Source organism: Amphibalanus amphitrite, unplaced genomic scaffold (assembly GCF_019059575.1).
Source record: "Amphibalanus amphitrite isolate SeventyFive unplaced genomic scaffold, NRLGWU_Aamphi_draft 000600F_arrow, whole genome shotgun sequence".
In the NCBI taxonomy this organism is placed as follows: domain Eukaryota; kingdom Metazoa; phylum Arthropoda; class Thecostraca; order Balanomorpha; family Balanidae; genus Amphibalanus; species Amphibalanus amphitrite.
The window spans coordinates 364,839-386,912 of record NW_024882094.1 but is presented as its reverse complement, the minus strand read 5'-3'; the positions used below and the strand labels follow the sequence as shown (position 1 = coordinate 386,912).

Here is a 22,074-nt window from a genome sequence, read left to right as displayed (position 1 = left end):
AATTCAATATGCCTGAACCATGTTGATCCATTAAAAACTCGCTGTTCGTCAGGTATGCGTGAACCATATCGACGCAGCACCAAGCCACACATGCGTGAACCCATGTGGGCTCATTTATGCGCCCGGTACGCCTGAACCCACCTGAACTGTTTCGGTGAGACACTTCAACATGCCTGAACCATGTTGACCCATTACAAAACTCGCTGTTCGTCAGGTATGCGTGAACCATATCGAAGCAGCACCAAGCCACAAATGCGTGAACCATGTGGGCTCATTTATGCGCCAGTTACGCCAGAACCGTATCGGAGAGGCAATTCAACATGCCTGAACCATGTTGCTCATTACAAACTCGCTGTTCGTCAGGTACGCGTGAACCATATCGACGCAGCACCAAGCCACGCATGCGTGAACCATGTGGGCTCATTTATACGCCCGGTACGCCTGAACCGTATCGGTGAGGCACATCCACATGCCTGAACCATGTTGACCCATTAAAAATTTATGGAACAATGGCAATTATAAGCGGTAGTGAATAAGGAGATGGGCAAACCATTAACCAATGCTGTGTGCATAGAACTGCGGCCGCTCAGCGCGGCCATCGCCGAACAGGCGCACATAGACGCTTGGCTCCGCGTCGACTTTAGACGCTTGGCTCCGCGCCGACTTGGACTTTGCCGTCGCTGGGGAATAACACACCCTAAGGACACCTGGCGACCCTGTTTTGCACCAGGCACCAGGCCACCAGCAGCATGACGTCCACTGGTCCATGCATATCGACAGCAGCACGGCTTCGGATGGTGTCAATAAAAAGGACGCAATGGCGGTGCCAGTCAAACACGTCAATTTCAACTATCGCCGTCTTACGCTCGTCAAACGCGAAAGTGGATGTGAGGGTGGTCTGTGGCCACGGTGGTGCTATTGGTTCTGGACGGCCGTTGCGGTAATAAAGCTACAGCCCCAGAAAACCGACAAACAAGAGAGGGACCGTGGGACGGGCCCGTCCGTCCCGTAGTCGGACGTAGGACGGGGAGGAAAGTGAGGGAGAGAGAGAGGAGAGAGAGAGAGGGAGGGAGAGGAAAGAGAAAGAGAGAGAGAGTGGGGAGAGAGGGGGGGGGGGTTCGGCGACATGGGGAAGGGAAGTGTTCGTCAGTGTGTGCGGACGCTAGGAAGGGGGACCTGGCGTAACTCATAACACTAATCGCCGCGTCGGCGGGCCGATGGGAAGTGCAAACAGCAGACAGACGGACACGGCAGGCTATGGAACTGCGAACAAAACACTGTTCATGCCGAACGTCGTGTGCGTTGCCAATACTCAGGATACCTATATAACCGCGTACATTCTGCTCCGTTGGCGATTTTGGCGTCTTGTTATCGATCAGGATATGAACGATAACGCGATTTGGGTGCAGACGGCCATTAACAGCCAATACTGGACAACAGATCTGGGGAGCGTACGGTATGAGACACCCTAATCAGTAATAGGGCCCACCTATTAGCTTGATTTGGGGCTCGAATAGAGGGAGCGGAGGATGGCCAGCACGTGGAGGGAGGGAGGGGCAGAGGGGTGGGAGGAGACCCGAGTCGTGGCGCGGTTGACGACCCGGGTCCAGGGGGAGGGGACCGGGCTTCGGCCGAGGCGAGATAAGACACGCACAGTACACAGGCCGCAAAACAGGTCGGGCAGTCCAAGGCGCGCGCTCAGAGGCGGCGGACAGTGCGGAAGGGTGGAAACGAAGCGACAGGCTGTGGAAAACGATTCCCTCCCACCCTCCCCAATAGCAACTTTCAATCCAAAAATACCGTCCTATAGACACATTCGTCGTCGGCCTAAGTCTTGTTATCGATCAGGATATGAACGATAACGCGATTTGGGTGCAGACGGCCATTAACAGCCAATACTGGACAACAGATCTGGGGAGCGTACGGTATGAGACACCCTAATCAGTAATAGGGCCCACCTATTGAATGCGTTATTGTAATCTAAAGCGGGACGAACTGAAATTGAGCCTGGTTTAATTTACGGTGTGGGGAGCCGCGAAACACCCAGTAACCTCTGCTGGCCCAGAAATGAGATCACAGATCCTACCAGCGCGCGGTGAACAAGGAAACCCGCTGGCGGCTGTCTTGGAACGGGACACATTCATAGTTGAAGAAATGGCTTCTAACCAACTCGCAATCAAAACAAGAGGTTTTAGACACCCGTACCTCAGCGATACATTGAACCAACTAACAAATACCGGTAAAGTAGCCTTCCAGATTCACATTCAGCCCAACTAACTAAGCACAGTTTTTCCCTCTCTACCCTTTCTCTCATCTGCCACGGTCCACATCCCTCCCCAACCCCACTCACCTCCATCATAAGCGGTGACCACCAGCCTGAAGGCGGTGTCCATGCCGCGGGGACTGCGGCGCAGTGTGATGGCCCCACTCAGCTGGTCAACCGCGAACAGGTCGCCGTTTCCTCGGAGCAGGTCGTAGTGCACCTGGCCGTTCTCGCCCAGGTCAGCGTCCACGGCCGTCACCTGAGGGGGAGAGGTGTAAAGGTGAGACGTGTGGTGAGAAGTGAGGTAAGATAAGCTAGAGGTGACAATCAGATCTGGAAGAATGAAAGGCGACGCAGAACTAGCGGCAGCGATGCAAAGTTAATTTTAAGCTTCGCAAATGTATGGTAAATGTCGTCGTATGCAGGAGTCGCGGGCTGCCATTTCCACACACCACTTTGGTATTGACAGCCCACTCGCGGTAAACGTCATTGCTGCACCACTTCTCGCGAGACTTCAAAGGCCGTTCCAGTTCCTTTCATCTTCACAACGTATATACGCAAACACCTCACCAATTACAGACTCAAATTTACACACGGCAGTACATGCATCCAGTCCCTTGCTCTCCTCACCTTTCATCATTCACTCAATGCCCCTTTCTCCCTCCCGCTGTCGCTCTCTCTCCCCCCCCTCTCTCTCTCTCTCTCTCTCTCTCACTCCGTCCCTCTACCCCACCTTGGTGACGGGCGCTCCCGCCGACGCGTCCACGGCCACCACGGCGTGGTAGGGCTGTCCCACGAACACGGGTCGGTTGTCGTTCACATCCATCACAGTACAGTGGAGCAGGGTGTGCGCCACCCGTCCGTCCCGGTCGCTGCGGACCTGGACCGCCAGCACGTGCTGGTCCTGCTGCTCGCGGTCCAGCACCAGACCGGTGGTCCGCACCACGCCCGCCGTGCGAGTGATACTCTGTAGGGAGGGAGGGGGGGGGGGGGTAAGAGACACTCTGCGGCGAGTGAATGTGCGAAGGGAATCTAACACACTCAGAAGGCGGTTAAACACCGAGTGGGTTCGGAGGAGTTGTAATAGTTGGACGCTCGGTTGCGTTGACCAAAGCAGCGAACGCACTGAGCCGATTTTAGTTAGGCAGTTTGACACACTGGCCCCAAGTTCACAGAAGTTTTACTTTGAGCACAGTTTGTGGAACTTTGAGCGCGCTTTGTCCGCTCTCAATAGCTCGTGCTGTTCAAACAATCTACGCAAAGCCAACAAACAGGTCTGCTCTCACAAAACATCACAGGCCGCCGTCAACGAAACACTTCACAAGCTACCTCTTCCACCTCTCCCTCTCCCCTCCCCAGCTCATACTCACAAAATACGGCGACGGGTTGAGGATGCGGAACTCCAGGTGCTCCATCAGCTGGTTTCCGCGCACCGACAGCGACGCGACGATATCGACGCGCGAGCTGTTCTCGCGCACCTCTCCGTAGAAGTGCTGTTTGGTGAAGACCAGCCCCCTGCTGGCCACCTCCCTGCTGCGCACGACCACCGCTGTGCTGGCGTTGTGCGCTCCGTCCGAGGCAGTGACAGTGACATTGGCCAGCGGACGGACCGACTCGGCCCGCAGCACCCGCAGTGAGCCCGAGTCGGGGTCCAGGGAGAACAGAGAGGCGTCGGCGCCGGACAGAGAGTAACTGCCGGAGACGGGGGAGAGGCGGTTATAGAGGGTACAGTCAGAACAGCAGACAGACGCACAGCAGAGTTGTGATCAAGGTTTTGTCCAACCCCATAAATGCACACAGTTTGTAGTATTTGGAGTCGTGACCGTGACGCTCAAGTCAATGTTTTCTTTCTACAAACTTTAAACAGTCTTGCCCATATACACATAATCAGTAAGCGATCCACCTCAACAGAGAAAATAATGCCTAGGTACACCAGGAAAAGGCACCGACCTACCGACCCCCGTTTCTGCGCCCTCACGCCACATGTCGTGACCTCCTCGTATCACGACCGGACATTCCACGGCGCCCGCTGAGCTCACCTGACATTCGCCGTGTCAGGATCGGCGGCTGTGACGACGCCGACTTCCACACCATCATAGCTGGGCGTCAGCACGGTGAAGTTGTACTGGGCGTGGGAGAACTGCGGGGACTCGTCGTTGACGTCGAGTACGGTGATTTTGACGCGGGCCGGTCGGACAGCCTGCAGCCGCGGACGGCCGCGGTCCCAGACGTCCACCGTGAACTCGAACTCGGAGCGTGTCTCGTGGTCCAGCGACGCCGCCGTGCGCAGCACGCCTGTCGGGGTCACGGGGGGTCAGTCAACGGGAGTGGGTCACCGGTGGATAATGTCGCAGCATATATCAAGGAAACGATCTTCGATATAAGCAAACCCACCAAATATAAGCAAATCATCACCAAGATCTTTTCCCGATAATCCCGTTCCACCTAATCAAAAGTTGAGCTTCAGATTTCACGTGACACCTCCAGGCACCAGCTCCTTCCTTTCCCACACGGCGTTTCTCCCACACCTTTTTGACGTCTCCACAACAATCTCTCGGCGTACCCACCCCATCCTATATCTCTCCAAGCTCCCTCACACTCTTCTTCAACTCCATCAGCTCACCGGAGTCGGCGTCGATGCTGATGTAGCGTCTCACGGCCGTCTCCACAATGCTGTACTCGAGTCTCCCGTTACTGTTATCGTCGGTATCGATGGCAGTGACCACCAGCGGCTGTCCGTCGGTGGCGGACAGCACGGCCGAGCCGACCGGCGCCGACTCGAGCACGCGGCCCGCGTAGGACGCCTGCTCCAGTCGCGGCGCGTTGTCGTTCACATCCAGCACGTGGATGATGACGCTGGTGTGTGCCACCTCGCCGACCTGGGGAGGGGGGGGGGGGGGTGACGGTGAAGAGATGTGGGGTTGACAGCCGAGGGGAGAGAAGTAGCACTGGAAAACAAGTCTCATGTTGTCACGATCAAAGCAAATGCAAAGAAAGTGGATGCAACATGATTTGTACGAATATGGAACGAGACTCAATTCCAGTAAACACAGGCAAGATAAAGAGTAAAACGAAAATACGGCTCACGGCTTTCTCAGACCCAGTGCGTGCATCTTATGGAGTCGTAAGCCACTTACAGCAACCATTTCAACACTACCACTACCAGCCCATCCCCTTCCCATCACCACCCTTCTCAGATCTCCACAGGGCTTGTCCTTTCTCACCACACTGTGGGCCTAATTGGAGACGATGTTCCCGCCTTTCGACTCACCATGCTGACGGCCTGGATGGAGAGGTTGTACCAGGTCCTCCGCTCGTAGTCGAGCCTCTCGTTGACGGTCACCACCCCGGCGCCGGGATTGAGGAGGAACGCGCCGTCCTCATTCCCTCCGACCAGCCGGTAGATGAGCGCCGTCTTACAGTGGGCCATCACGTCCAGCACGTGGGTGCCCGGCTCCCAGTCCTCCTCGACCTCAGCACCGTACTCGGCCTGGGAGAGGGAACGGGGGAGAACAGGGGAGTCAGTGAAACGGAGAACGGCACAGGGCATTCACTCAGTCTGCCAGAAAATGGAGAAAGGACAGAGCAGTCAGTGGTACTCAGTTCACCAGTCACGGGAGAAAGGAACAGAGGACTCCAGTGCCACTTACTTGTTGGCACTCGGCCTGTGAGAGATATGGAAGGAAGAAACAAGCGACTCAGTGGCATGTACTTAGTCTGTAAGGCACAAGCGAAAGAAGAGAAGAGTCACTGCCACTCAGCCTGCCAGAGACGCGGAAGAACGATATAGAAGACTCAACCGTTTGGGTATGGCTGGACGTGGAATGACCTATACTGCGATAGGAGATGGTACACTGGGCGACAGTTATGGATAATAGCCGAGTTTTAAGCAGGCCGTGTAAGCGCCACGGTTCGCTAGGCTTTGTGATAATGAAAGTTAGGAGGCACTTTGTAAGTTGAGCGGCTTACGTCCTGAAGGTATCCTGTCCTGGTATTCAACGTATGGAGAACGAGGAAAGAGAAGAGGATTGAAAAATAAAAGATGGAGAGAGAGAGAGAGAGAGAGAGATAGAGAGAGAGAGAGAGAGAGAGAGAGAGAGAGAGAGAGAGAGAGAGAGAGAGAGAGAGAGAGAGAGAGAGAGAGAGAGAGAGAGAGAGAGAGAGAGAGAGAGAGAGAGAGAGAGAGAGAGAGAGAGGGGGAGAGAGAGGCATCCAACAAAGGCCTCTCAGCACTACAAAGCAAGTCGGTCACACCTTGTAATCTACGGGCACATGTATGGAAACAGCATGCCCGCGATACCAACACAGCACATAATTTCATTTCACAGGAAGGAAAACGGCGCACAATGTGGTTTCTTTGGACGTGCTGACTGCATCACTCTACACCGCAGTCTCCACGAACCAAAACACGGACAAACGGCACAAAGTGGGCGTCAAAAACATCGTTTTCTCGCCGCTCGGCTCTCGACGACCGCAGAATGGCAACTAGTCCAACGGAAGCCGGCTAATTCATTCACTATGAGCGCAGAATAACAAAATGAGGCAGACCGTAGGCCAAACAACAAGTCAAGGTCATAATGAGAGCCAAACGCACTACAGAAAACGTCAATCACGCACACCATATACCAACGCAGAGATAACTTTATGAATACAAAAGTCAACGAAAACCAGTATACTGACAAGTGAACAATCCTAGTCAGTCTCCGCGCATCGGAAGCGCCCGTGGCTGTCACATTTCTCCGCCAGTCCTGCGCGTCTCGTCCGTTGATCGTGCGGCCGAAAATAGCCAGCCACCGGTAGTGAGCCGGGTCCGCTGGCGCCGACAGAGCCCCCATTGTACCTGCCCGGTGAAAACATCCTCTGCTGCCCGCACGTCCGCCCGCCCGCGGGCGCTATTGATCCCCGAACGGAAACGACCCAGTAGGCTAACGCCGCCGGTGATTGGATTTACTAACAGACTTCCAATAACGTGCCCAGTCAGCTACACAGTTCACCGTCGTAGGACGTCACTACACGGCCGTCTCTGCCGCCCGGCTAACAGTTTGACACTTCCGTACAGTTTGGAGATTCTAGCGGTGGATATGACAACCAGTATCGGGTAAGACCAGCGGCGCAGCGGTTCTGGGACCACAGTTGACGACAGTTTGTCAGTTGACTGTCTCAGCGGCCCGGCCGACCGGCAGCTCAGCTCGGGGGCTTAGCTCCGACGCTGAGAAGCTCAGAAGCTCGGCGCTGTGGCGACCAGGGGCTTCCCGGCCCATCGTCCCTCCATTGCGGAAGCTCCGCGTCCCGGCCAGGAACAAACGAGCCGCTCCTCACTCACCGCTGGCGCCGTTTTCAACACCAGCGCGAATCACGTCATTCATTCGGCCCTAAATCTCATGACGTGCATGATTCCGACAGCATCGGCAAGGAAGCGTCCCATATGGGCGGCCGAAGTACGGGCTGAGCCAAGGTCAACGGGCGGGCGGCGCACGCCACGCCGCTCTGCCGTGGCCGCACCTCGGGCAGGGTGGGGCTAATGGGTTCGGGCACGGGCGAGGGTCAGTCAAACGTTCCAGCCCAGCCCGGGCCACGTCATAGAGGGTCCGAGAGATCGGTGGGAGAAGGAAGACAATGGATGGGCGGACCGCGGAAGGCAGCAGTGATCTGTCAGTGATGTGTCAGTGATGTATGGGCCTAAGCGGCCATCCTACTGTTCTGTAACGGACAGCACCTGTAGCAACTGGCAATTGAATGCCTCACAAACGGCGAATTACTCCTACAATGCTTTCAGAGCCTACTTGTATTCATTCATTTCAAATTCATCGAAGCAATAACACCTATTAGCGCTGCCTCCTAACAGCCAGACACCATTGACCCCGCGCCCGATACTGGGAGTGTGCCAGACTGACTGCCACTGACCCGTGGACCGGCCGTCAGACTGCGAGGCGCGGCGGGCGCGCCGGCATCTCCCTCCCTCCCACACCTGGCCGTGAGTGAGTATACCATCGACCACTACCGAGGCCCCGTAACGAACACAGCCGCCGGCCGCCGCCGCGTCCCTGGGCGACGATTATTGGAAGTGGTGTGCCCTCCCTTCGTCCCGGCGGGGTAGAGAATACACAAATGGACGCGGGTCGGCAAACCAGTGATCAGTATCCTGACGGTCCCACTGGGCCGCTCACCGATCGACTTGCGGTGAGAGATGACCTACGGGACGGGCGTATACTGCCAAAGGCGGACAATGGGTCCGCTCAGAATGTCTGCCTGGCTGTCTGTTTCTGCACGTCTTGTCTGTCTGTGGGTCTACCTGTGTCTATCCATGTGCCCGAGTGTCTGTTTGTACGTCCGAGTAACGGACCGTCATAACGGACAGTCTGTCTGTGAGTTCTACCACTACCCAGTACCCCCTTCCTCTACCCGCCGCGCAGACCGGCCAGCCACGGCGAACAGACCAGACGGACACGACGCGTCAATTGGCACCGACAGCCGGTTACAGGCCCGCCGATCGTCCCGCCGCCGGCGACACAGTGTCCGGTAAGAGCGTTCCCCTGTCCGCCGTGCCGAGTACCGCGCTCACTGATTGTGGCCGCCCTACAGCGACAAATGAACCGACAGCACCGCTACTGCGACCACCGCGCTCCTATTGAACAATGCACACAGGGCCGATCGCCAGGTCTAGCACGACATGGGTAAAAAAATCGAACTTTGTGGATGTGCAATGAAACCTATACCAATTTGTTCAAAAATGATCATACTACATTGCTGTGGTCTTTGTTTTCCAACACAATTGCTATTTCATGGCGAAAACCTAGCTTAAACACGAACTTCGGAATCGTTTGGACCGAACTCGTCCCCCGCACTCTTCGACAACGTATCTTTGATCCACGAAAACAATCACAATTTGAGGAGGAATTCCACATTTATATACATCAAACGATAGCTCCGGGTCTGCAGAACACACATAACCACATCAAAATGGCGAACTCTTACTTGGTTATGATGTATTGGCACCGCAAAAATTTAAAGACGAAAATATAATTTCACATAATTGATGTCACACACAAATAGACTTTCAAAAAAAGTACCGCAGAGTACCGCTTCGAAAATCTCGCTACATGTCAATGATTCATTGCACTACAAGATCCAACAGTCATTTTTTGCGACTTTTTGCGACTTTGGATGTAGCAGCCAAACATCAACCCGCGCCGGACCGGTGCTCGGCGTCAAACGCGCCGGGCCGGGAGGTGTTGATTGAACACTCCCCTTCTAACTCGGCTCTTGGGCCACATAGCGACACGTAGTAAGTGGCATTCGGAAGAGCGCCCGAAATTCCAGATGGAGTAATTAGTCATTTCTAGGTCAGGTCAAAGGTCACGTCACCAGAGGTCATCAAAGGTAAAATGTTGCATTTATTAAATTTATCGAAAACCGACTCTTACCTCGGGGACCGATAGAGCTACATCGTCGCGGAAAAGTGCATTCAATTACTCTTTTAGCGGTCTTTCTGAAATAAGCCCTCAGATTTGGCTTAACCCTCGCCCCTAGTGGTGTTTTTCCAGCCGCGAACGTATAGAAGGGGTCCGTTGGACCCCCCGCCGTTTCGCCCCTGATCGAGTTAGAGCTTCGCGGAAAAGACGAGCGTGTTGCCCGTGACAAGAGGAAGCTGATGATACCCAATTGTAAGGTCCTAGGTCATCGGTTGACCTTCCAGGTCAGGTCAATGACCCAAAAGTCGGGAAAATCGGGACCTGTTCGAACGTCGTAAAGGGTGGCTGCTATGGGTTTTTTGGGGTGCTGATCACGAATATAATATTATTTACGATCATAGATGATGTCTTCATACATTTAGGCCAGGTCGGGTCAGGTCAGGTCAGGTCAACTAGTAAGGGTTTTGCCGGGTATTTGCAGTAGGTGGCAACCGCCTCTGACAGCTTTGTAACCAGGGGGGCGACACGGCTATTCGCGCAATGTATTAATTTATGGGCCGCGCGGGGCCTCGCGATGACGCGGCTGGAGGCAACTGCTCAGCGCGCTAGGATACTTCTGGCGGGGCGGGGCGCTGAACGGTGTGCAACTGCAATGAATGGGTTATGGTCGGGCCGACAGAGATGAGGTATTGAATTTGAATTGACATCAGCAATCGGGTGGGGAAGGAGAACGTTCCTAATCGAGCTTGGGTTGGGGAAAGCCGAAAATATCGCGATCGGCTCATAGCTCAGACAGGGCCGGGTGCCGTACCATGTGTTGTATATGTTGCAGGCACTTTAGAAAATCAGTCATTTTGTAAAATGCCTAGGCATTTTACAAAAAGACGGCTGTTTGAAAAATGACTGAACGCAACCAGGCTTTTTTCAAAATGGCTAGCCATTTTACAAAATGACTAGGCATTTTGCAAAATGCCTGACCAGCATGGAACGTAGATCCAACTACAGATACTATGGCCAACAGTTTTTGGACGTCTTCCTATACCCTATAGGTACTATTGGTCTCAAGATAAGGGTCCAGGCGGCCTGTGGGTTTGATGCGGTGAATACCCTCACCCTCGCCACAGCTGGAGTGGGGGTAGGGGAGGGGGTGCGTTCGGCCCGAGTCTGACAGCGGGGTCGCTCGCCGCAGTGTGGTGTCCAGCGGTGCAGTCGGAATCAGGCGGAATTATGCCGGCGGCGGTAACCGGTCGAAGGGCCTGGCTCAGCCGCGTCTCGAGACGAGTTACCGAGCAGGGTGTCAGCGATAGATGGGAGGGGTGTGGTCAGGGCGCTGTTTGATCACCAAATCAGCATGCTGTCAGTTTGCTGGCGTTTCTCATCTTCTCATTGGTCGTTGATGAACCACACGTGGTGTGTGCGATTGACCAATGAGAGACTATGAGACGCCTGTAACTGGCTTCCATATATTGGAAAACCGACAGCAAGCTGAAAACACGACGGACAGTGCATGGGGCGCACTAGCTTTGAAGGTCGCTCCGCAAAAGCATAATTTTCCATAGATGAGGGTGACGGGTGTTACCTACCCCAGACTTCTTGCGATTGCTCTCAACAAGGAAACCTGAAAGCTGAAAAATAGCACACTTGACTTGATGCAAGCCAATTCTCTGGTGACACCAACGACCAATTACATTTTCAATTCTTGTCGAGTCACTGACCTATGACGTCATAAAAGACTTCACTCGGTCCCAAAATATTGCGGCTTGGCAACTCCGCCATTGCTAGGTCAACTTCTGGAGATAAATAAAACTTACAGGACTTCATATTCTTCCGAGACCTTGCAACTTTTATGTCTCGTAATTTCTAGAAGTTCACGTAAAGCTATAGGTCAATGACGTGACCTCCCTCACCATCATAATTCAACTAGGGAAATATTAAAATTTATGTTAATGACAAAAAAAAATGATTTATGACTATCGTTTGCACAAGTCGTGCTCGTGTCGCTTCACTCCTTGCAAGCAGGGTTGTATACCAATCAAGTCGATTGAATTGATTGATTTGTTTCAACGCGTATTTTGAGTTGATTGGATTGAGTCGATTGACTTTTCAAGATGACTGGTTGACTGACTCGTTTGACTTAAGCGACTGGTTGACTGATTTGATTCCCGAAAATTAGAGTGACTCGTATGATTGAGTCGATTGAATGGAAAGTTCAAATAAGTTTTAGTTGACGAAAAATAATGACACCAATTGATGACACCAAAGATCACAAAACTACACTGAAAACTGCTTGTCATCACAACTGCAATATGGAGTAGATGGCCAAATAAAGAACAGGGCCTAAACAACATGAACAGCCAACGTTGACTTTCAACTGCAATAACTGCTCCAATCCTGGTGATAGAACCTGGCGATGCACCTACCTACCTTCCTTTCTGCACTCAGCAGGAAACGTTTTTTTTTTTTAATCCAGATGATAAAGTGCAAGGCCCTATATACTAATAAAGTGTGATTAATTAATAATTCACATCTCCACATCTCCTCAGAAACAACCCACTGAACTCTATAAATATCTGAAACCCCTACAAAAATAACTGAAACAAAAACGCCGTTTTCGTCTCGCTGATTACGTTTACGTACAATTAATAGCTAATTTGCTGCATTGTTTAATTTGCAGCAGAACGTTTGTTGATCCCTTTCTCCTGAGAACCTAAGCATAACATATTTAATGTATTTCATTTTCCTTAAAATATTTTACCGAATATTACTAAGTGTTTTTATTTCAAATGAAATAATAATTAAAACGAAATTGGTGCTGTACAACAGATTTATTTTATGATGATCTACCATACTACATGATAATCAATGACGTCATCTTACCAAAAAGTCAAAAGATAGAATAAGGATTTATAAAAGCTTAGCATACTTATTGGCAAAACCAAGTTTCGCAGTCACGCCGTGCTGTTTTCCCAGAGTCCCTGTCCTCTCCATTTCCTTTTAAATATTAATCCTCATCCCTATCCCCCAGTCCTAACAGTTTCAAATTGTATTGCAATAAAATGTTTTGAATTCTTCACATATGTACCTAACATTGACATGCCACGTCCAGAATCGTGGACCGCTAAATACTTCAAATCTCTTCCTTCCCAATCTGACAACATCCCATGTCTCAAATGCACATTGTGTGGAATGATTTTTCAGGCTGCCCGTCAGTCTCTGTCTAACCGAAACAGTCACATGCATGATGCAGGTAAGATATTTATTTCTATTTCCCTATGGTTAATATGTTATTGATGCATATTATCCATTAAAATAGACATGGTGTAGGGTAAATGGCCAAATCATGAATACTGCCAAAATCCGAGCAGCCAACTTTCAACTGCAATATCTGATATTTAGTGTGAATGGAGTTGGAATATGGCCAAAATTAAATTGACTACTTTTAGGTGAAAGGTGGCGATTTGTGTTTAGGGGCGAGTCAACTACTGGGTCATTTTGCACCCATTAAATGAAACTTCTGCTCCAATTCTACCCATTGAACCTCAATATCATGATCCACCTGTCCATCACTAGGCATCCTCCCTTATTACATAAAAACTTTGAATGGCATGGCAATTTATGATTTTAAATGACAATATTTTTATGTTTCTTCTGTAGGTAGGTAGGTAAGTAGGTAGGTAGGTAGGTAGGTACACCAGACTGCTATGGACACTTTTCCAAGTTGGTGGGGCAAAAAAACCTAATGTATGTCTTGGTTTGAGTCGTTTGATTGAGTTGATTGATTCCTTTCATTGTCGCGTTTGAGTCGATTGAATCAATTCCCGAAAACTGCTCTGACTTGATTGATTTGATTGGTTTCCCAAATTTGTCGTGATTGAATTGATTGCTATTGATTGAGTCGTATACAACCCTGCTTGCAAGATCGATGCTCAACTTTTGCGTTGTGAACCATGTGCAACGTCATAAACGACGTTACATAGATATTGGAGTTTTTTTGTCATTACATATTCCCAGGGGTGGAGAAATATGCCGAGTTGGGGTTGCACGGGCGCAGCAAATCCGCCGCCGCCCTGGCGGTGACCTTGACCTCCGCCGTCTGGTGCGGCTCCAAAGCCAAGCCGGCGCAGCCGGCGTGGAATTGGGAAGACTCGTGCTACCCCAACTCGGCACATTATTGTCCACCCCTGATTATTCCGCACCGTATAGACAGTGTTTACAATTGCTTCACGTGCAAAGAGAGAAAATTGTCAGATGTTTACCTGATTTGTTAAACGTCTAGACGTTTGTCTAGTCTGAAATATGCCCTATTTTTACATGAAATGTATTTTTTAACTTAAGTGACCGAAAGATGCGGGTGGTACGGGATAAAATTATTAAACCACTCGTAGGTAGACAAATATTTTAAACGTCTCGCCTATCGAGTCGACGTTTAAAAATTTGTTCTACCTACTCGCGGTTTAATATATATTAATTACCGTTCCAACTGAAATACTACCGTTCCAACTGAAATACAAGGTGGTTATATATTAAACCGCGAGTAGGTAGAACAAATATTTTAAACGTCGAGCGGTTAGGCAAGACGTTTAAAATATTTATCTACCTACGAGCGGTTAAATAATTTTATACTGTACCGCCGATATCTTTCGGGCGCTTAATGATAAAGAATACATTTTATATAAAAATACGACACATTTCAGACTAGACGAAATGTCTACTAGACGTTTAACAGTTTGTTAATCGTCTATAATCGTCTTATAGACGTTTTAAAAATCAGTTACACTACATCTGATATTTTTCTCTCTTTGCACGTGAAGCAATTGTAAACACTGTCTACGGTGCGGGATAACCGCATTTAAACATCCACGCGCTATCCTCTAAATTACAGGGTCATCAATAAAAGATGACATAAAGTCAGCCCCGCTAGAGGCGTAAAACATATTGCATAAACAGCTCACCGTTGGAATGATAAATCTTAGACATTTTACAGAGCACAAACAGAAATCAGTTGTGTCGCTCGAAGAAAACTTGCTTCTCCGTGCGGCAGACCTCGGCCAAGACCTTCGCTCCGTGCACATCCTTGTATGGAATCAACTTTTGTGGATTCTTCGGCGAAGGAGCCTGCATATTATTCTTGCGGGTGCTTGCTGTAGCGCGAGCCACTTTTCGTCACTCAATATCACCCTTTCGAACCATTCTTCCGATTCACTGAGCCGTGAGCCAAAAGGTGCACGCTTCCAGCCTCGACACCGTGCTGTCAGGAGAGATGACGGTCATTAGGATCGGACGATAATGTTTCCAGTTCAGTTTCTTCTTGTGGAGGATTGTCCATTTTAGAGATGTCAATCAAATACCAACTTTTTGGCATACCGATACCAAACCGATACCAACTTGGTATTTGGCGTTTCGAGGCTAACACATTTGGTATTTTGTTGGTATTGTGAATCCTCGCTACTGTAAAAGAGACTGTGACTTTGGTAAAAAGTTGGCATTTCCCTGATATTCCCAAGTCGCTTCGGTTTCGGTATTTTCCCACGGTTCCTGTTGGTATTTGGCTTGCTATCGGTATCACGACTTTCTGTAATTGACATCACAAGTCCATATATTTAAAAATGCCTTCCCAGGTTTCTTAAGCCATTGCGAACGTGAATACTGGACAGATTACTGAAGAATTGCTAGACTCTCTTCACCTTCGAGCAACTGAACAAGATCCCAGCACCCCTGGTCTGTGGTCACTCTGCAGTCTGGATTTTCCTGCTTGGATTTCACCGTTTAACCTCAAGCAACTCAAATTGCGGAGCAAACTCAAGAGTCCAAGACCCTTGATGAACTGAACGCTGCCGTGAGTCGTCGAAGGCTTCGTCTGCACTCTGCACGATGGCCGGCGATCATTTGGGGCTCCAGCGGGGGCTTACTTTATGTCATTCGCTAATGAACAACCTGCACTTGTGCACGTGACCTGACCTCAGAGGTCACATGCTGATCTGACACTTTTAACTTGATTGTGAATCGCTGGGTGTTGTTTTTGTTTGCCAGGCTTTTAGCTTAATAATGGGCGAAACGGCGGGGTCCCCCCCCCCCTACACACACACTCTTGACGTCTCTCGGTATTCAGAAAGCCGATAGGTCCGACGAGGAATAACGGATACAACGACAACGAGATACGTGCACTCTTGAAATATGTTTGTTACGTGTGGATTTGATTTTTGAGAACGTTTCCTTGTCTTGTCTACAAGCTGAAGTTCGCCAATCAGCCTTATCATACTTAGCTGCATCGCTTCGAGTCCCATCAGTGGGAATGGCTTCTACACTCTACACTATTAGTGCTTTCTTGGAATGATATCACGTTTGATAGAATTATAAAGCGAACACATAGCGAACGGGGCGAGAGTAGCACTTAACATATTGTTTAATGGTTAGCCCTACCGGAGGTTTAACAATGCAGTTATTGAAATGAACTGTTCAACACTTGTTCAGCGCCATAAATGAAATTATATTGAACAGGAAATTAAAAGTTATGAAGGTTGAAATATGCAACCGTTAAGATAATGATATAAATAGTGACGTTCTCGGCGGTATGCCGATCATGACAACATTAATTGCTATGTCCTAAACCAATTGCCACGTCTTGCAGTCTAAGGTGAAACTGCAATGAATGCTGCGTGAGCTACATGGTCCGGCATAAGTTTTATCCTAAAAAAAAATGTTATCTCTAAGTTATTACATAGGGGACAGCGATTCTCTTTAGCGTTCAGTTTATTCCCCACGAACAGGGACTTACATACGAACGCAAATTTGCATGTTGGCAACTAGGTTGTGCAGTAAATACGGCTGGATTTTTTATCATGCCCGTTTGAGCTGTAACGACAAGGCGCCGAGGTTGGCCGCCGGCTTCTGTTTGTCCAGGTCCTGCTGGACGACAGCCCAAAGTTCGTCGATCAGGATGAGGTCCGGAGGGCAGCCGGCTAGCATCTCTTTCCTTCAGAAGTCTGGCACGTTCAATTCGCACCACCGCTAGGCCTTGACAGAGCGATGAGTTGGCGCACCGTCCTGATTGAAAATGCATGTCAACATGTCATTGACCATGCGTTGGCTTAGTATTGGGCCGAAGGTAGGTAATGAGCCTTGGAGAGCTCTTCCAATTGCGTCTCACGGTCCTGTTTGGAGATGTGATAGCGCTTCAGCGCGAGCCGCTTGGCCAATTTGACGCCAACTACTGGCCCCTCTTCCCGGTCGCCTTTTTCAATGCGATTTATGTAACGTTTGAAATGGTAGGCGCACACCGGCAAACTGGAACGATCAGCAACACTGCCAGCAGCCGTATGCTTACCCCACTAACACCGGACTGTGCAGACAGTTCTTCTATAATTAAGACTTGCAAAAAACAAAACAAAAACAGGCAGATGTCCCAACCAATCAGCAATGACACGCTGTGTCATTTCGGCCTGGAGCATGCCGACTGTCTGGTTCAGCTCCCTTGATAGAAATTTCAATTCACGTAGCGACGCAGCCGTTCAGGTGGACAATCTCTGTGAAACTGGCCGTAGCTCGGTGATCCGTGACCCGAGGTTCGTTCGTCACCTCGTCCTCATGCTCTGCGGCCAAGGACCGCGCAATGCAGGAGTGCAGCCTGAATCGTCATCCCTCAGGTGTGGACACGATTAGGAACAGGAAAGTGTTGTCATAGGTAGTGGACATCACTTTTGCGGAACGATATATTGTCGTCCTGTAGTGTCTTTCATTGTCAGCGAGAAGCTGCATGGAGTTAAAATGGCGAGCGGCCCTCCCGCCGGAATGGTGAGCTTCCTTCTCTGTCAAACGCGGCGCTAGTTTCCGCCTAAGCTCCGCTGGCCCGCTCGACTGCTATGTCATGCGGCACAGTCTACAAGTACAGGTGACCGGTCGCGAGATCGGAGCTCCGTAGCACCGAGTGAGTGTGGCGAAGGTGGGGGTATTCACCGCATCAAACCTACAGGTCGCCTGGACCCTTATCTTGAGACCAATAGTACGTGTTCAGCCTGTAGCTGATCGATTTGAAGCTCTGTGATGACGACAATGCTGAGTAACGACCAGGTTGAGTTGCAGACTCGGCTGTAGCATAAAGCATTGTTTAGTTAACGCTGTAAAAAACTCCCCAGTACATCAACGCCGTTCATGTTCTGCCTGAAACTAGACCTAACAAAACCAGCCGGAGACCGGCCCTAGTCAATAGGCAGGCCCGGTTGATGTACAATTACATGTAAACGAATTAGTGTAGTCTTTGTTTGATTGTGTCTTTGTTTGACAGCTTTGAGTACCTACTTGCATGTTTCCAGTTAAAAATATCAAGCTCCACATCGGGAGAATCATCAGGTCGCTTGGCGTAGGACGAGAGCGTTGGTTTCAGAAGACATTAACGCCTAAGTGTGTGGGATCGAATCCTCGCGACCTCTAATAGTTTTACAGATACAGGCCGGCATAGGGCCAGTCGTTTGTTGACGCTCCAGATCGATCATTTTAAATCCAGCAGCGTCGCTGACGTGGGGGTTGGAAATGTCGCGGGCCTGCACTTCTCAAAATAGAGGTAGGTATGGACTTCCCACTGCTGGACTCCTCTGGTCATAATGCTGGACTCCTCGGTCCACCTACACGCTACCAAAACGTATATAATTAGGTACTCGTATCTACAACACGCTGCTCAGTCATTTTGTAAAATGGCTAGGTATTTTGTAAAATGTCTAGGCATTTTGCAAAATGACTGGAGAGTCAGTCATTTCGTAAAATGCCTAGGCTTTTTGCAAAAAGCCTGGAAAATCAGGCATTTTGCAAAATGCCTAGGCATTTTACAAAATGACTGATTTTCTAAAGTGCCTGCAACATATACATATTTAGGCGGGCAGACAGAGATGAGTTATTGGATTTAAATTCACCTTACCATCGGTTTCTGGTGGGGTTTGAAAATGGCTTTAGTCAAGCTCGGAGTGGGGCAACCCACTGGCGGATCCAGGGGAATTGGCATTTGGGGCAAATGTCTTCCCCCACATTGGCAGCGCCCGAAATCGCTTTTCGAGAATCAAAGAAAACTTCACAACTTTTCTGAGGAAATGTTGGTTAATCACACTGCACAGCAGTGCGCAAGGAATCGAAATCAGAGTTTTTTTTAATCAATTCCGAGAAACCTTTTTGGGGTAAGCCCCCGCAGTGTCCAAGACCGCTTCCTGGATCCGCCAGTTGTGAATAAGTCACGGTCGATACCGAGCTTCGGCGGGACCAGGCGCTGTATACGTTGTTCTTTCAATGAAGAGGTGGACAGACACCTAGCCCCACATCCTACTGCTATGCCCGTGCTTCTGTGGGTGAAGCACTAAAGCATCACGGAATCTCACAGGACCTGCGAGTCGACGAGGTGGGCCGCTTTGGCCGCCGGGTACTGCAGCTCCCTGGAGTTGCCTGGGACCGATGGCAAAACAACAGCTCCGGCGGTGCCCCTATGGGCCGTAGTAATTAGCGAATTCCTGTAATGTAGAGATCATATCCTCAATAATCTCCATTACCATTTTATATTCCTAAACAGTATGACAGAACAATTATGCTTGCCTACGTTCAGGCATTACCTCTGATGGTCATACGTCCAGTACAACATGTGTTGTCTGTCAAACAACAATCGACGACGGGATCTCTTCTCATTATCTCTTAAGCCATCGGTTGTCAATTCACCCACCCCGTTTCCCTAAAAATAGACGGTCAGATTCGGCCTGGGTCCTTACGACCCCTCTAGATTCGCCAGAGACGGGATCGGATCGCCGTTATTGCACCCGTCTTAGTGTCTTTAATACTATGACAGCTTCGACCACGGACTTCGGACGGGGTGATCGTTCCACGAATGTACGAACCATCCAGGCCTAGAGTGCATCGAGGTTTAAAAGAATGCAGTCTGTAGATCAATAAACATAACAATGGTGGTATACAACCACATTAAAATATCTCCCCGGCTCCCGCAACGTTCCAACGCCCCTCCGTTATGCATTCGCCTTGTGTGTCCGCCGAGCCGGCTTGCCTCCAATGACGTCATCGGCCGGCCGGCGGCATTCAAGGTCAAACGGCTGGTGTCCTTACCTGGAGTTCTATAGCCTTGTTTGTAACATGTTACGAAGGCACCAAAGCTACATAGTAAATGTTCAAATGGTTGCTAGATTCGAATTCAGCTCCAAAAACTAGCCTAGAAACATGTAAAACTCGAAAAAGTGAACCAAGGTCATCAAAGGTCAATGACCTGACCTGACCTTCCGGTGACCTTGACACCCACCCTAATGCATGGGAGCAACATAATATCCCATGTTTGAACGCTTTAAACCAAGAAAAGACTGCAAACCCGCGGCTAATGCGAGCCGACATACCCTGAATCGCGATTCCGGCCAAACATGGTCTCGAAAGAAGGTCACAGGTCAAAGATCATAGGTCAGGGTCATGAAATTTTCAGGTTAGCTGTAAAAGTAGTTATCGCGAGGGTACTGAAAGTTTCGTTGCGATCGGCCGCTTTTTACGCGAATTACTCGCGAAAAACCAACGGTTCCGTTCGAAGATCCAGGCCCTGTCGCGCTAGAATGGTATATCGGCCCACTGTGCAATGGTGCGCCGGAAACCGACCAGGAACAGTGCAGCGCCGCATAACACCACAGAACATGGCGTTACATAACGCTACACGGTGTAAGGAATTACGAGACAATTTAGCACGACATTAAAGGGACCCTCCCACCTTCAAAAAAGTTTATGAATTGGCATGAAAGTGATGTCGCTCGGTTCAGAAAGAGCGAAAACGAATATCTACCAAATTTCACCGAAAAATATTCACCGGTTTTCAAGATTTTAGACTTTTACTTTTGTTTACTTTTTAGGGATCTCCGCTGTTTCTAGCAACTTTATCTTAGAAGTGCGGCGTTTGCGGCAAATGTTGCGCGCAAATAGCATATACCACTGCGTGCTACGAAACGTTTTAGTCAAACATTTAAAAATCGTTAGATATCTGCGCTGACGTCACACATTCAGAGGGGTATTCCTAAGCATTAGCCCCTCTGAATCAAAATGCTGCAATTTTGAAATTCAATATTTCCGATTTAAGGCATTTCTCGATGTTGTGAGTGCCGAAACCGGTAATTGTGAGCCAGGGACCCCATTTTGGCTATCTCAACTCAAATCTAATGTTAAGGTGGGAGGGTCCCTTTAACAAGCTCCAAAGCCAGGCACGAGCCACAATAGACCATCGCTTGGGGAAACCCACAACGCAACTAGGGCAGAACAGGTCAATATCGTAAATTCAATCGCTGAAGATTCGCCGACAACAAAATCCGCATATCCGCGAAGAGATCGATTAGCAATCAGCCCCGCCTGTCCGGCCGTGACCTGCTGAGTCCGGCCGGCGTCTGGCGCTCTTGGCGACCGAAATCCGTCCGAATCCAACTATCAGCATTAGTTAAACGAGCTTAATGTGACCGCTCATTTGGAAACAGAATAGGCCCGGCCGAGCAGCAATCCCATTACAATGGACTCAATGGTGGCGGCGGCAGGGAAGGGGGTGGGGTGGGGATGGGGGAGTTTCGACCGAAGTTTGCAGTCGGTCGGGTATAGCCAGTCCAGCCGTAACTGACCGTTCCGCGCCACAGGTGGTTTGGTAGCCAACGCAACGCGGGTTCAGATTGATCACCACTAGCTATTACTTCACCGCTCATAGAAGCACAGAATCTAATGGAAGATATGTGATCAGAGTTCGGGGCGCTCCAATCACACCGGCGATTTAGCTGTAACTGGACGCACATACGCACACAGGCGGGCTCCCACGCACACAAACCATTAACACCGACCTTGAACGATCACTCATTGCCACGCTTACCAATACCGACCCAGAAACACAGGTACGACCACAAACATCCACACACCGTTATCTACCTCCATTCATCCATCCTTACTCCCTCAGCCGCCTCCACCAGCTCGCTCTGCCCACCTTCTCGAAGCGCGGCGGCGCGTTGTCCGGCAGCGTGACGATGATGTTGACGTGCACCTCGGCATGTCGCGGTGGTCGGCCGGCGTCGCTGGCCCGCACAGTCAGTATGTACTCGCTGGTCCGGCGCCGGTCCAGAGCCGTGGCCACCTCCACTGTGCCCTGCACGGGGTCCACGCGGAACGCGTTGTCCACGTTACCTGGGGAAGGGAGAGAGACAGCGGTTAAGGGGCTGTGAGGAGGTCGAGTCTAGTGAGGAAGAGTCTTTAATCAAAGCGGGAGCTTTCAGAGTGAGGAGTGGGCCAAAGTTCAAAAGACCCAGGTGTCTTACATGGGAGTCAGCTCATCTAAAAGCATCACATTATTTTGTCAACGATGAAGGACGTGTAAAGGATATCCGCACTAAGATATTAAATATTCATGAGGAAGTT

The 22,074-nt window shown here is 50.1% G+C and overlaps 1 protein-coding gene across 1 annotated transcript in view; it reads right to left on the bottom strand.

The window, feature by feature from the left end:
• LOC122394580 (fat-like cadherin-related tumor suppressor homolog) overlaps positions 1-22,074 on the bottom strand; it is a gene marked incomplete at its 3' end in the record, with an annotated part of 128,888 nt that overhangs the window by 29,011 nt on the left and 77,803 nt on the right. Inside the window, exons 12-18 of the mRNA XM_043391568.1 lie at positions 21,647-21,843; positions 5,535-5,753; positions 4,887-5,142; positions 4,303-4,558; positions 3,634-3,955; positions 2,997-3,230; positions 2,351-2,522 (exon numbers count right to left, since the gene is read on the bottom strand). Of these exons, the coding sequence (XP_043247503.1) occupies positions 2,351-2,522; positions 2,997-3,230; positions 3,634-3,955; positions 4,303-4,558; positions 4,887-5,142; positions 5,535-5,753; positions 21,647-21,843 (1,656 nt within the window). The remainder of the gene's footprint in view (positions 1-2,350; positions 2,523-2,996; positions 3,231-3,633; positions 3,956-4,302; positions 4,559-4,886; positions 5,143-5,534; positions 5,754-21,646; positions 21,844-22,074) is intronic.